This window comes from Morone saxatilis, unplaced genomic scaffold, assembly GCF_004916995.1.
Source record: "Morone saxatilis isolate NCDOM2014 unplaced genomic scaffold, NCSU_SB_2.0 Contig19, whole genome shotgun sequence".
In the NCBI taxonomy this organism is placed as follows: Eukaryota; Metazoa; Chordata; class Actinopteri; family Moronidae; genus Morone; species Morone saxatilis.
The window spans coordinates 25,022,036-25,037,210 of record NW_023339751.1 but is presented as its reverse complement, the minus strand read 5'-3'; the positions used below and the strand labels follow the sequence as shown (position 1 = coordinate 25,037,210).

The window sequence follows — 15,175 nt, the reverse complement described above, 5'->3', positions numbered from 1 at the left end:
AATTAAGGCAATAAAAAGGCCCAAAAAAAAATAATAATAATGGCGCACATCTTGACATAGAGGAATGGGGCATTTATGATAAGATAAGATAAGTTCCTTTTATTGATTCCCTGTGGGAGAAATTCAAATCTGACACAGCAGCATAGGGGAAAATGAGTGTAGGAAGAATACTAAGTAAAAAATATTATAAAGATATAATAGGCAATAGAAAATATAAAGACTATAATTAAAAATATATACACAATGTACAATGTGCAGTATGCAAGTAAGAGATATGAAGTGCACACATATTTAAACAGTGTTAGCTAAACTGTACATGTGCAAGTTGTGAAAACAGGAAGTTAAAACAATCTTAATCAGTGGAGGTTGGAGGTATGGCTGTCATGTAGGAACAATTATCAGTTAAATCAGAAAAATTATAGACCCAAAAGTGCCTGTCAAACTTGTGACAAGGTTTTATGAAATGCATGTCTAATATTTATTTGTATTCCCTGTTGAGTTTCCAAACATTGCAGCTTAAAAATGCAACGCTATGTGGCAACAGAATCGTGAAGCTCGGCAACACCAGGATGCAGTCACAGATCACAGAGTTGTGATACACTGTTAAAACTCTAAATTAAAACCAGAGCAGATGTATGTTTGACTGTGATGTGTTAGCTATGTTTAACAAGTCTCTGCCAGTTGATTTTGATAATGTACTCAAATGAACTAAAACCAAACCCAATTTATGCAAGTTTTAAACACATAAGGTTTTTACTGGACTGCATTGGACTTGAATTGTGTAAAGTCACCGGTGTAGCCCTTTAAGTGTGCATGTGGAGAGTGGGGTGAGGATCAATGACTCATGCTATAAGTTGTGAGGAATTTTAATTAGGCATGCGTCAGCTGTCTGTTGAAATAAAAAGCTAGCATTAGCATTTATAGTGACGTATACTAATGGCACTCTTGTAGTCTTTCATATTGTTAATTGCTTCGGATCTGACAAATTGTCACCACCCCGCCCACATTAAAAGGCTTCACCAACACAGAGCACAGAAAACCAGAGTGTAACAAGTCTTCAACAGCAGCTGGGTATGGCTGGGCTAATCAAGAGAATAGCTGCATCGATTTAGAGATGTAGAGTTCCTCCTCTAAGCTGCTAATGGTGAAGGAGGTATAATTACGTTTATTATAAGCTGAACTTTTCAAACTTAATCACTGAAGGAGGCCATTCATAAAAAGGAATTGCCAGTCTAGATATGCAGGAGCATAGCCAGCTTTCCCACTGGGTGACCAGGTTAGATTAATGTTAAATATAAAGGTACACATCCCTTCTGATGTTACTATTCTGTGACAAACTGTTGTATGGGTAGAGACAACCTAGAAAAAGTAGGAGGGTCTGGGGGCATGCTCTTCTTATTTTTATTTATCATGTGTGTATATATATGTATATATATATATCAGTCTGCCCTCCTCCTGACTGCTGTTTTTGTGAATAAGTGATTGTTGACTTGTCAGAACACCATGTTCATTTAAATGAGTAACCATGGTGACGGCTTACATCTTATTCTGCTGTTTTGCGACACTGTTACATTTTCAACAGGACACTAGGTTCCGGCTACAGACTGTTGCTGGTGAATGCAGTGTAGCACAGCGTGTTGTGGACAATATGGAAGCGGGCCTCCAGCCTATAGGCTATTAATAGAAAAATAAAAATGATTTCAAACTGTGCCTTTGAGTTTGACACACGTGGTTTAGCCTTTGGTTTGGTTTTATATAGCCGATTCAATTTTATTTCCAATAGAATCCTTGCATAGCATAGCATAGCATATACCTGTACGGTGGTTTGCAGGTAGCACAGTAGCTTAGTAAATTGGAATGTGTTAAGGAGTAAGGTCCTGCGTTTAAATCTCTCCCCTTGTCCTCTGTGTGTTTTGATGTTCTTCTGTTGTGTTTGTGTGGATTTTTTCCAGGCAGTCAGAACTTTGTTTATTTTCTTGAATAGTATAAAATAAAATAATGTTTTTGAGTGGGTGTGAACTTTGGGTGTATTTTTATCATTTTACAGGCGTTGCTCAACACTCAAAACAAGCTGAGAGCACTGGTCCCCAATTTCACCTTCAACTTGGGATTCTCTGGAAAATTCTATCATACAGGTATGGAACATGTGACATTACTGCATCAACACAGCTTTCTGTTTGAAACATTGTCTTATAATACAGCTTTGGATATTTGTATTTGTAAAGACGGCAGTTTAAAAAATAATAACATTACACTAATACCATATCAAGGTCATTGTCTAATTGACCCAAAGTCCTGCCCCTCTTTGCTCTGTGCTCCAGTAACCGTTGAGCAAGCCTCAGTCAAAACCTCAGCAACTTCAGACAACCATATTTTGAAAATGGTTAAAAGTTATAAGCAACATGCTAACATCAGCTGTCTCTATCATTGACAGTATATGTAGGTTTATATGGACACATTTTAAGTCACTAATGTTGGCAGAGTTTTTGCTCTGTAGCAAAATCTACATCAATTGTTGAAAGCCTAGCAAAATGCTAGTAATGATTAATGTCAATTAGTTAGTTAAAGTTTTGCTAACATTAGCTTTCAGATGTAACTAGCTAGTTAACAACTGTTGTAGATTTTGCTATGAAGCAAAACTCTTTCTAACAATCTAACAATTGATGTAGATTAGCTCGCTAGTGTTGCATTGCTAGTTAGCTAACTAATGTTAGCTTTTATCTCTTAATCATATTTTCAACGTAGACAAGCCTTTCACATAGCATATCTAGGTACAGGAAAGGAGGAAGTTAAACAGAGGTTCTGACTGATGCTTGATCAACTGTTGAAAAGGGTCAATTGTACTGATTCTGGTACAATTCTTCTCAGGGTATCTGCGAGTACCGTGTAGCAATCTGACAGCAGTGCAATCTTTTCCACAGATTTAAAATATCTATTTTATGTGCCACAATACTTATGCCGAAACTCTGCTTGTGCGTGATTTCAGGTACTGACGAGGAGGATCGGGGAGATGACATGCTGTTGCAGCACAGGATGGACTTCTGGTGGTTTCCTCATATGTGGAGCCACATGCAGCCTCACCTTTTTCACAACGTCAGCGTCTTGGCTGAGCAGATGAGGCTTAACAAGATCTTTGCTCAGGTTAGCAGCGCTGATACAATGCAGAATTGGGAGTGTAAATCCACACCTGCATATGCTTACATTCTTTCCTGTCCTGTCTCCCACACCTCCCTTTCTCCAGGAGCACGGCATTCCGACAGATATGGGCTACGCAGTGGCTCCGCACCACTCTGGGGTTTACCCAGTTCACAGCCAGCTCTATGAGGCCTGGAAGTCTGTGTGGGGCATCAAGGTGACCAGCACTGAGGAATACCCCCATCTGAGGCCAGCTCGATACCGCCGCGGCTTCATTCATAATGGAATCCAGGCCAGTCCACAGTCCTTGATCAATACTTGCATTGCAATACTGTTCTGGTTTTCTGTCAGAAATGAGGTTAGATTTTGAAGTGATAATGAAACAAAGCAGCTCTGCACAGCTGGGATGTCCTTTTCTGTGCTGCTGTGTGGAAACAGTTAACCTGAGTAATAGTGATATTATTTCTGAAAATGGCACGGCGTCAACACTATTGTCACATTGACATCAGTATCACATATCACATAAAGAATAAAAAACGAAATTCCTACTTACACTAAAGTAGTCAAAGAAACGTGCTAATTCAGGAGCATGGTGTAGAAATGAAGGGGTACAAGTATAATACAGAGTTAGGTGAGTTCAGTTCTTTCTGCAGAAGGAAAAAAACTTTCCTTGAAGGAAGATGTTCTGTTGGACAAAGACCTGTAGCACGTGCCAGAGGATACAAATGGAGCAGGTAGAGAGCAGGGTCAGATCGGATTTCACCTGCCCTTGTGTTACACTGCAGAGGTAAAACAAAAATCCAGTCTTAACTCTATGGATCAGAGCTCAGTTATTCGCTGCTAGTCATAAACCTGTACTTTGTGAAAAGAGACCAAATTAGATTTTGTCTGGAGAAGGGACTACCCATATAAAGTAAAGGGTAATTAGTTAACAGGTCTGATTTGTATTTTTTAGACATAGTACAGCTACAAAGTGAGCACAAAGCTAAATTACTCAAAGTAACCTTGCATTAAAATGAATAACGCTATTAAAATTATGATCCTGAGTCTACTGGCTTAACCCTGACTAATTACTCATTCCTGCCTTACCCTCAACCTCAAAGTACTGATGTAAAAAAGTAGTGACAGGGAAGTCACAAACAAATACACAACAAACAACTAATGATCTCCTTTTGTGTTTTAGGTGTTGCCGAGGCAGACCTGTGGTCTGTTTACCCATACAATCTTCTACAATGAATACCCAGGAGGCTCAAAGGAGCTGGACAAGAGCATCAGAGGAGGAGAACTCTTCCTCACTGTCCTCCTAAACCCTGTACGAAAACCACCCCGTGCACACACAGGAGCTGTAGACTTGACACTTGTGACTCCACTTGGGCTTTTTTGCTGAGAGACTTGACTTGAGACTTGAATACCTGCTTGATTAGTACTAAATAGTCTGTAAAATGGGTTAATTAGTTATAATGTTAAACAGAGAGTAAACGTGAAAAGTGAGGTATTAAAAGACAAACTTAAAATTAAATTCAGTCAACAACTGCTTCGTTATACAGACAAGAGCTCAATTTTCATCGTAGTTTTTGTCAAAGAATTATTTTTCACTGAAAACGGTAACTACGTAAAAACTAATTTATGACAAAAACTATGACACAATCTACTGATAACTGATAAAAACAAGACTGATTCTCTGTGTGTGGTAGGGATAATGTTATTTTCCCCTAACCCTGTATTGATGAGGGAAGTGAATAACCCAGAGTTGCTAATGTTAAATTAGTCTTATTAATATTAATCGAGGTTTCCTCTTTCCCCAGAATAGTTAGAAATTCTAGAGAAACATTTAAATAATGCATTAGACTTTAACTAAACCCAAATCTCATGATATTTAGTCAACTAAAACTTTAGTTGACTAAATATTTAGTCAACTAAAACAATTTATTATATAAATTATATATATATATATATATATATATATATATATATATAATTTTTGACTAAAATATGACTTAAACTAAATCAAAATTAGCTGTCAGTGTCAACAGTTCAAGAGCTGCTAGTTATGCTTCACTTGTTGAATCACCTGTACAGCTTTTTCAAAGGGTTTACTGAAAAGCTTAAGTGATGAGTATGGAGCATAGTCACATTCAGGACTGATCCTGGTTGACGCATACAGATACTTAGATTCAAGACTTGAAACTGGACTTTAAATGCCCTGTTGTGTAAAGTGTATGATTCAATTTAGGCCAATTTGTAATTTTCATCCTCAGCACTGATGAACCTGAAGCTGCCTTTGACTTGCAAGTCACATCTTAAAGACTTGAGGCTGGACTGAAGTTGCCTGTTACTTGAAACTTGACTTGACTTGTTCAAAAGATTTAAAAACAGCTCTAGCATACACACACACACACAAAATCATATGTATGCAATCTTATTGGGACTGGTTTGTTCAAATAATAAATATGCTTTGTTATATTTTCATAATTTTTTTTCAATTTGTGTCTTTGAAACTGATCTTGATAATTTTTCATTGTAGCCAACGTGTTTGTATGTGAAAATGAATACTGCTGTTGAGTTGATAATCTGAGTAAACTTAACAGCTGTTGCTCATTATCTAGCTAATTTTAGCTCAGCCTGCACATCTGCTGGTTTGAGCTTAAGGACTTGTTGCCATGACAACAGCTACAGGTACAATTTTAAACTAACTTGCAAATTACATTGTACCCTTTCAATCCAGATCAGTATCTTCATGACCCACCTGTCTAACTATGGCAACGATCGGCTGGGTCTGTACACCTTCGAGTCTCTGGTGAAGTTTGTCCAGTGTTGGACCAACCTCAGGCTGCAGACGTTGCCCCCTGTCCAGCTCGCTGAGAAATACTTCCAGATCTTCCCTGAGGAGAGAGACCCCCTCTGGCAGGTCAGTAACTTTTTTTGGAGAATAAAAGATTAGAATTAGACATTTAAGTATTTTGAAATGTATTTTTGAATAGCTATGTCTAAATCCTCTGGTTGGTTTCATTCTTAAGTTAGATCATAGCCAGTCATTAAAGGTTATATATATACGACATTCATTGACATGAGATGTCACACTAAAGCACCAGCATCTTAGACCAATACAATGGGCACTACGGCTGACCAGACCCCATTGACAAACCAGTCATTTTACCTAGCAGATAATTGTAAAACACACTTCAAACTGGACAGAAGCAAAATAAAACTCACAAAAACTGTCTTAGTTAGTCTTTCTAACTATCACCAACACTGGTTTGGTCCAAATAAATCGTTAATTTACTCAGATGTGAAAACAGCCTCAAAATCTTTGGGGCAGCCATCAAAGTATGTCCACTAAAAATCGTTGTTTTTGCCACCGACAGGCTCAGATTGTTATTCTATGTGTCCCCTACTGAGATAGACCTTTATGTTTAACCAGAAACTGCTGTAATATTGCTCACCAGTCATTTTACCTCGCATATCATTGTAACATCCTAACTTCATTCAAAATGGACAGAAACTAAATAAAACTCACCAAAACGGTCTTTGTTAGTCTTTCCACTGTTCCAACAATCACCAACTCTGGTTTGATTGAAATAAATCCTTAATCACAGACGTAGATGATAAAAACAGCAGGTTTAGTTGCCCTACTCGCATGGAGGGATTCACATGCACTAACATGGACGCCCAGCCAGACTGGCTTTGTAAACAAACCACAGAGAGGCTGCAATGTCCTTCTCTGGTCAGGACACCATGACTCCACTATTTTGTTACATAGCAAATCGTTGTTTACTGCTGTATTAATGTTTCAAATCTCATATGCACAACTTTTAAATGATAGTCAATGGTTTAATCAAGCAAAGCTAAAAGTTGTTTGTCGTGGTGAAAGTAAAAGCCACAGCTGTACACTAAATAAGATTTCCTTTACATTAAAAAAGGTATTTTCTACCTTAACTAAGTCTGTTATTGAAAGGTCTGTAAAAAACTTTCTTCAAGCTCACAGAAAAGTGGAAATGTGACTGAATTCAAATGAACATATATAGCATGAACACTGGTATTGAAGCATAGTGTCGAATGTATTTGCTTCCAGATGTGATTTAAAAAGTGAAAACCAACCACATTATTTTTCAGAACCCTTGTCACGACAAGAGACACAAAGATATCTGGTCCAAAGAAAAGACCTGTGACCGACTCCCCAAGTTCCTCGTCATTGGACCACAGAAAACCGGTACCACGCTCTCTCCATCTCCGTTTTCATTCTTTATCTTTGTCTTCGTATCTCTTTCTTCATTATTATAAATGTGTTCACTCAAAGGCACTACAGCGCTTCATTCATTCCTGAGCCTCCACCCGGCAGTCACCAGCTCCTTCCCAAGCCCCACCACCTTTGAGGAGATCCAGTTTTTCGGTGGAGCAAACTATGACAATGGGATTGACTGGTAAAGACATCTTTCTTAAGATTTCTTATTTTCTAAGGTTCTGTTTTGCTGGACTGGTGCTTGCAGGTCTTAAAGGATAGGCTGATATTATAGGTGTTAAAAGTTGAATTTCAAGTCTGTCTTAATACTGTACAAATATTACATATGTACATTGAAAGTGTTGAAGGTACTCTGGGAAGTCATTCTTCCTCTCCATACTAGTTGTAAAGAGATCTTTCTAACATGGCTATACTGTAAAATATTGGGGGACAAAATCCAAAGTTACAGTTGTTCTAATTTAAATTAGTGTTAGCTGAACTGCAGTGGAGGGATATTGCATGCTGGTGTGTTGTGAGAACACTAAACCTACCTGCGATTGCCAAGACAAATATACCCACTGAAGATTAAATGAAATATTGATTAACCAAAAAGAACAGCAACTCCAAACTTGTTAATGTCCTGGATTGACCAGTCAGGGTCCAGCACCTCTATCCAATCCACAATCTGTGTCAAAGGTGTCTGTACTACATACTGACTTGAGAGTGTGAATACTTATAATATAATATAATATAATTTTTTAATATTTGTACTTAGTACAGTAGTTTTAATTGGTTTATGGCGAGCTGTTTGACATCGAAGAGTCTTTTCTGTTCACCGATGTCGCACATTATAGTAATTCAACTGTTAATGTCGTGGAACCTAACTGAAGTGGCCTGGGGATGTGAATACTTTTTAGTCAGTAGCTAACTGGTACTTGTTGTTTTATTTGGGTTCTCTTCAGGTACATGGACTTCTTCCCATTCCCTTCCAATGTCAGCACAGATTTCATGTTTGAAAAGAGTGCCAACTACTTTGACACAGAGGTAGCTCCTAAGAGAGCTGCCGCCCTGCTTCCCAGAGCCAAAATCCTGGCAGTGCTCATCAACCCGTCTGACAGGGCTTACTCCTGGTACCAGGTGAGAACCATCATCCAGACTGTGTCAGACCGTACAGTTCCCTCAAAGAAACACAGTTACTCACTGTGTGTCTGTGTGTTAATGACCACAGCACCAGAGAGCCCACCAGGACCCTGCAGCCCTCAACAACACTTTCCATGCAGTGGTGACTGCTGGCCTCTCAGCCCCCAGGGACCTGCAGGCCCTTCAGAGACGCTGCCTTCATCCCGGGGCCTATGCTACTCACCTGGAGCGCTGGCTGCAACACTACCAGCCCAGTCAGGTAACAGACACACACAGGGACAGGTGGATATTAGTATGGTCCAGTCGACTTCACTGTCACAGGCAGCTGCTGCTTTCCATGCTGGTGTTCTTACAAGGAGATGGTATATTATTATTATTAATGCTTCTAAATGTTGGAGGAGTTGCACCATCACCAGACAGTTACACAGACGCACATAACATATATAACAGATCAAAACAATAGCAGTTATCAGTCCTCAGTATAACATATACTTGACTCTTTCGCCCCCTGCTGTCCAGTTATAGATATAACACTCTACATATAACATCGTATGAACAGAATATTAAGCTGCTTTGCTGAGGAGCCTGATTATTTTTGTTGCCATAGATACCATTCAACACAGTAACTTGTAATATCTTATGCCATTAAGGATATTTTAAAGTTAAATGGACTCAAAGCATTATAACATTATTAACATGCATTAAACTTGCAGATGTCGTCCTAGCTTATGTTAGATAGTGTCTGCCAAAGCTCTTTACATTCAGCACATTGTCATAAGGTACGGAACCTGCATTACGTGCATCAGTAAAATGAGTCGGGAGTCTCTATGATGCAGTTACTTTCTCTGAATGTTGCAACAGAGAAGACTCACAGGCCCTGTTCATACGTTTATAAGTAAACACTGGGCGTTAGAATGCATCGTGACCACATGGGATGAAATCTCACTTCCCCACTCTGTATGCAGTTAAACATACATTGTTTCCAAATGCAGCCCCCTAGTAGTAGGCATTATAATAATTAAGAATTTGTCATAGAAAGTACCTAATAAAATGTATCACTACTCAAACTCAAAATGGTGCGATTTTTAAGGGGATTCTGGGGACATTGCATTTACTAGTTCATTGGTGAAATCACATCTATTTATTATGGCGAGTCCAATCTCAGGCAACATGGTTTGTGTGTACTTACAGTATTTCTGTAGAGTAGGCGGTCGTTCAATGTGGGCCAGTACGCGTTAGGGTTTACACTACAAAAGATATGTTGTTGAACGTATCCCAGACCACCTCAGTAAGTGATCGGATCACAATGTGTCTCTTTGGATGTTTACAATTGTATTTAGAGCTTGAGATCCTATTACCCAAGATGCATCTTAATACCAGGTGTAAACAGGCTGTACCAGAGTATCACCCACTGAGCGCTGTTTATTATCATTTGCATCTGCCATCTGCCATCTGTTACTATATATATCATATTTACATCTGTGGCACAAATGGATGCAATCAAACAAATATGTTGCCAGTGGTCAGCTGTTACTCACATATCCCATATGTTCCTGTTGGATGGTGCAGTTGCACATCGTGGACGGCGCCCTGCTGCGCTCCAATCCAGCACTGGTGATGGAGGGGATCCAGAGATTCCTCGGTGTCACTCCCATCTTCAACTACACCCAGGCTCTAATGTTTGTAACACACACATGCTGCCACACATATACACACTGTTATTCTAGAGATTATGTATAAAAAGTGTACTGTGAAATAACACGCTGTGTTCCTGCAGGTACGATGACAGCAAAGGTTTCTGGTGTCAGCGGGTGGAAGGAGGTCGAGCAAAATGTCTGGGGAAGAGTAAAGGCAGGAAGTACCCTGAGATGAGTTCTGAGGTACATCTACACCTCACACTGCCATCACCTCACATCACACATTGACTGGAATGTGCAAGCAGCAGTTATTATAGTTTTGTGTTTTTCATTAGTTTTTATTTTTATTGTTTTTAATTCAGTTTAGCTTCCAGAGTGAGTTTGCTCATTTCAGTTTATTTATTTATGTTTAAAAAGGTTTTTATTTCATTTTGTTCATAGTTTCAGGATTAGTTGTAGTAGTATTAATTCTAATGTTGGGGTTATTTGTCAGGGGCAAGATCGAACAATGTAGCATTGAGCATCAAACACTGACTCAGAGTCATGTCTGTCTCAATAAACATATGCACCAGTGCCTCCTTGTTGTGTTTACAAATATGACTAAATTGACTAAAGACATTTTCTGTATATATTTATTTTATTTTATTCTAGCAACTTGTTTTCACACCTAGTTTTAGTATTAGGGAACTAAAATAACCTTGGCAAGCAGTAACATTCAAAGGATGATTTTAGTTTATTGAAACTTCGATCTTATTAGGGATGCACAATATAGATTTTTTTCAACTAATACGATAATAACCTGGCCCGGACAAGAAACACAACAGTCAGAGCATCACTGAGGTCCTCAGGTTGACAGAATGGAGGGTAGCTTTCCAAGTAAACACAGAGCTGGGCTCCTTCTGCATGTGTGGAAAGCTTAAAGGATACGTCTGGTAATATTCTAGATTTTTGCCCAAACAGACAATGAATTAATTCTACTAACAAGTATTGTGTCTGTATCAAAGCCTAATACTAGTTTAGTTTATTTTTATACACTTTAAAAAATAAAAAAATTTTACAAAGGTAACAATAATATACAGTGCTGGGAGAGGCAGCTGCAGAAAACTGGGGCTTATTTAAATCCTCCACTCAAGTTAAAATTATAAGTTACAGAGAGTATAAAAATGAACACACAATTTGACTACATAAAAATGATGGCAAACTAATAGTAATAGTAGCACACACCAAGGATTAGCTAACATTGCACATAGCTATTTTCTCATCTAACTCAGTGAATTAGGGGTTTATTTGAACCAAACCAGAGTTGGTGATTGTTGGAAAGACTAACAGAGACAGTTTTGGTGAGTTTTATTTAGTTTCCGTCCAGTGTGTTTTATGATTATCTGCTTGGTAAAATTACTGCTTTTGTCAATGGATTCTGGTTGGCTATAGTGGCCAGCATTTTGGTCTGAGATGCTGGTGCTCTAGTGTGACACATTGACATATATTTCCCATATATAACCTTTTTAAGTAATTCTTTCATTCTCTTCAAAAGTATAATTTGCTCACATTTTAGCTGTATGATGATGGGTTGAAAGGCATTTAAATAGAATGTGTGAGCCTGCTGTTGTGTGCATGGTGTCTTGATGCAGAGAAAGACTGAAGAGAGCTGAACCCACAGGTCTGACAAACAGATATGATGCTGGGATGAGCAGCACAGTGGGAAACCACTGAGTGTCATTGATAAATGTTCCACAGGCAGACAAAGGCTGTAGCTCTCACTGTGCGCTCTGATCAGATCTTTGAGCTCTATTTACAGTGAGTGGCTCTGACGCTCTCACTGCTAATGTGTCACTATGACAACACTGGCAACGGTCAGCTGTGCCTACATATTAAACAGGGTTTTAATAAGCTGATTCTAATGTTTATTTCTTCTCTTTTCATATATTTGGATACATTAAATTAAAAGGTGATTTAAGTTAATTGTGCATCTTATTGTAAAATTACTAAAATGTACAGTTAAAAATGAAAATGATTGAATCAATCCGCTGCTGAAAATAGTCCCCAACGAATGCACTATTTGCTCCTGTTTGAGCATTTTTGTTAAAAATGAATGTCTAGCACTTTAATGAAATTACTGAGGCTTATTTAAAAGTCATGTATTCAAAATCTTCTTGCCAATGATGTCACACTAGAGCACCACCATCTAAAACCAAAACAATGGGACAGAAGTAAAAGTCACCAAAACTGTTTTTGTTAGTCTTACCACAGTCTTTCCAACATTCCCCAGTGATGGTGTCCACTGATTGTTGTTGCCACTGACAGGCTCAGATTGTTATTCTCAGTGTCTGACAACATGATAGAAAGGATTACTACAGAGATAGACCTTTTGTTTAACCAGAAACTGCCATAATATTACTATCGCTCACCACGGGTTTCCCACGCATCCTGGAAAACATGGAAACCCTGGAAATTTACAGACTAGTTTTCCAGTCATGGGAACACCTGGAATTTGATTTCAATTACCACAAATCCTGAAAATAGTTTGTTGTCCTGGAAATTTTTTTGTAGTATTTTAGCTCCTCGCCTAGATTGCCTGCATTAAACTATAAGCATATTTAGTTTGAAGCTAAGATAAGATAAGATATTCCTTTATTTGTCCCACAATGGGGAAATTCCAGTGTTGCAGCAGCAAAGTGGATAGAGAAAAAGAAACAATATACAAAAGGCAAGTACATCAATAATTTGTTAGATATTCACTGGATAAGCAAAAAAGGTAAAGATAAAAAAGTAGGGTGATCACTCACAATAATATGGATTCCAAGATGATTGATATCTGACAGATAGAGCAAACTGCAGATATAGATTTTGTAAAGCATTTGACATTGCCGACTTAAGTACTGCAATTGAATGTAATGATACAACTACCAAAATCACGCATCCATCCCCAAGCATTTCCAACCAGTCTAAAAAAGCTTATTCATAAGGCCCCAAAACCGGGCAAAAGCCCCAACATCCGTGCCTCACGTGTGAGATTAACCAGTGCAGACTCAATAAAGTCCGCTCTTTACAGTTTGCCTCATGCCTGTGACACCTTAAGTAGCATTGATACATTGTTAGACAATGTAACTGTGCTAAGACATTTATGCACCAATTCGCACGACGAACCAAACGTCAACGGCCCCGCTTAATTGGTGGAAAAAGCGTACACTTACCTCAAAACATCTAAAAACCTGAGACCCGGGGGTAATCAACTACAGTTGCCAAGGGCCAGAATTTGAAGCTGACACTTTTGATGACAAGACATAGAAAACAGAAAAATAAACAATCTTCAAATTAGGCTAAATTACTGCCACTAATATGCGCTATATTGGAATTTCTTCACAAAAATTCAATTATGTGATTCATAGCTGACTCGAGGTGTAGAAGAAAAAACTCGAATAATCCATCAAGAGAGATAATTGCAGAGGAGCATAGAGACACTTTCTCTTCAAATTTTTTTCCAGTTGTTGTTTTGTTTTTTTTTATTTTTTTCTTTAAGAGAAATGCTCCAGACCTCCACCCACCTCCACGAGTGAGAGAGATGGAAATCGTATTGTTGAAAGAGCAGCCTGATTCGCAGAAATAGATAACACATAACCAGTTGAATGACTATACCATACACCGTGAGGTGCAGTGACACCTGTAGTTAAATGGAATTTAATACACAGCTTACAAATGACGGGGCAGCAAACCCAAAAACCGAATATGTCTGTAAAAGAAAAGCAGGCCAATATTTGTCTTTTATCATCTGTGAACAAAACCCCAGGGTGAAAATCCGCATTTTATCTGGCCAGCAGAGCCAATGAGTGTGAACAGCGTTGGGACCAAAAAGTGGGAAAAATACTTTGGGTTAGCATGCTAGAAAAAGTTTTAGATTCAGCTCTTTTTTTCATTCTTAACAGGCCAAAACCTGGCCCGCTCCCCCTTCCTCAATTCTATAACTGCCGCAAAATCAAACAGTACTCTTTGGTTGTAAGATGCACTTTGATGAACATAGCGGCACCAGCATCAAGACTTCCCGAAAAAACAATCTGCATTCCTGGTGCACGAACCCCACTCTCAAATATATGAACATAAACGGGTTCTTTCAAATTGTTTTAAAATCCAGGTGGATATATATTACTTTTTTACAGGAAAGACATGATTGAAAAAACTTGTTGCAGCAGATATTCCTCAAGAACGGACTCATGGCTTACTGAGCTCAAAGGGTGCTCTACTAATAATTCTGAGCAAAGGGTCTGAATACTTAACATTTAAATGAAGCGACCTCTATATGTTTTAATGATATTCCAGTTTTTTATTTTTGCCAAAAATAAAACGATTTCTAACATTTGCCTGGTTTTATTTTTTTTTTTTTTGCTGTCAACAAGGGTCTGAGTGTACATTAGAGAAAAACGAACCTTTTTTGTTTTAAGCAAATGGCTGCAATGAAAATCATGAAAATGTAAGGGGTCTGATACTTTGCGGCCCACTGTATATTGCAAGTATTATATGTTTGCCTATGAAGTCTGATGCAGGGTTTCCCGCATTCCAGGAAATAATAAACATTTCCGGTAGGTACTATTGACTGTTTCTCACCCCAGCCAAAAGCATGATACAATTAACATCCTGTGCATGGTTTTAACCAGCCACAAACAAACAAATGTGATCAATCATTAACAGGCCTGTATGCATTTAGATATGAACCTTTACGAAGTGTATATTTTTCACACTGGGTCTCTTCAGAATTCGCTTGATAAACTGGGACTGAAAAGAATTGCGCAAGTCCGTTCACTTCAACGACTTACCTTTACCTTCTTCCCCTCCGCATTTGAAAACAAGCTTTGAAGTGTGGAGACTGCACAGCTTCTCACAAACCCTAACCCCCGCCCCCCCATAACAAGTGCAATATTTCACTAAACGCTGCTGCCATATTAATATACATATTGTATATGTCTTTTTTGTGTTATCTGTTGTGTACTGGTTGCGTTTAGACTCTTACTCTTGTACATATGTGTTATTATTATGTTTTCGCTATCTTAGT

General features: G+C 38.4%; 1 protein-coding gene across 2 annotated transcripts in view; it reads left to right on the top strand.

Annotated features, from left to right (window-relative positions):
• The window catches only part of ndst2a (N-deacetylase/N-sulfotransferase (heparan glucosaminyl) 2a), a 38,020-nt gene that overhangs the window by 20,497 nt on the left and 2,348 nt on the right, over positions 1-15,175 (top strand). For both annotated transcript variants that reach the window (XM_035663375.1, XM_035663377.1), the window contains 11 exons: positions 2,048-2,135; positions 2,987-3,141; positions 3,242-3,427; positions 4,319-4,447; positions 5,861-6,043; positions 7,249-7,345; positions 7,433-7,556; positions 8,317-8,491; positions 8,583-8,753; positions 10,064-10,173; positions 10,272-10,374. In XM_035663375.1, coding sequence (XP_035519268.1) covers positions 2,048-2,135; positions 2,987-3,141; positions 3,242-3,427; positions 4,319-4,447; positions 5,861-6,043; positions 7,249-7,345; positions 7,433-7,556; positions 8,317-8,491; positions 8,583-8,753; positions 10,064-10,173; positions 10,272-10,374 — 1,521 coding nt within the window. The remainder of the gene's footprint in view (positions 1-2,047; positions 2,136-2,986; positions 3,142-3,241; positions 3,428-4,318; positions 4,448-5,860; positions 6,044-7,248; positions 7,346-7,432; positions 7,557-8,316; positions 8,492-8,582; positions 8,754-10,063; positions 10,174-10,271; positions 10,375-15,175) is intronic.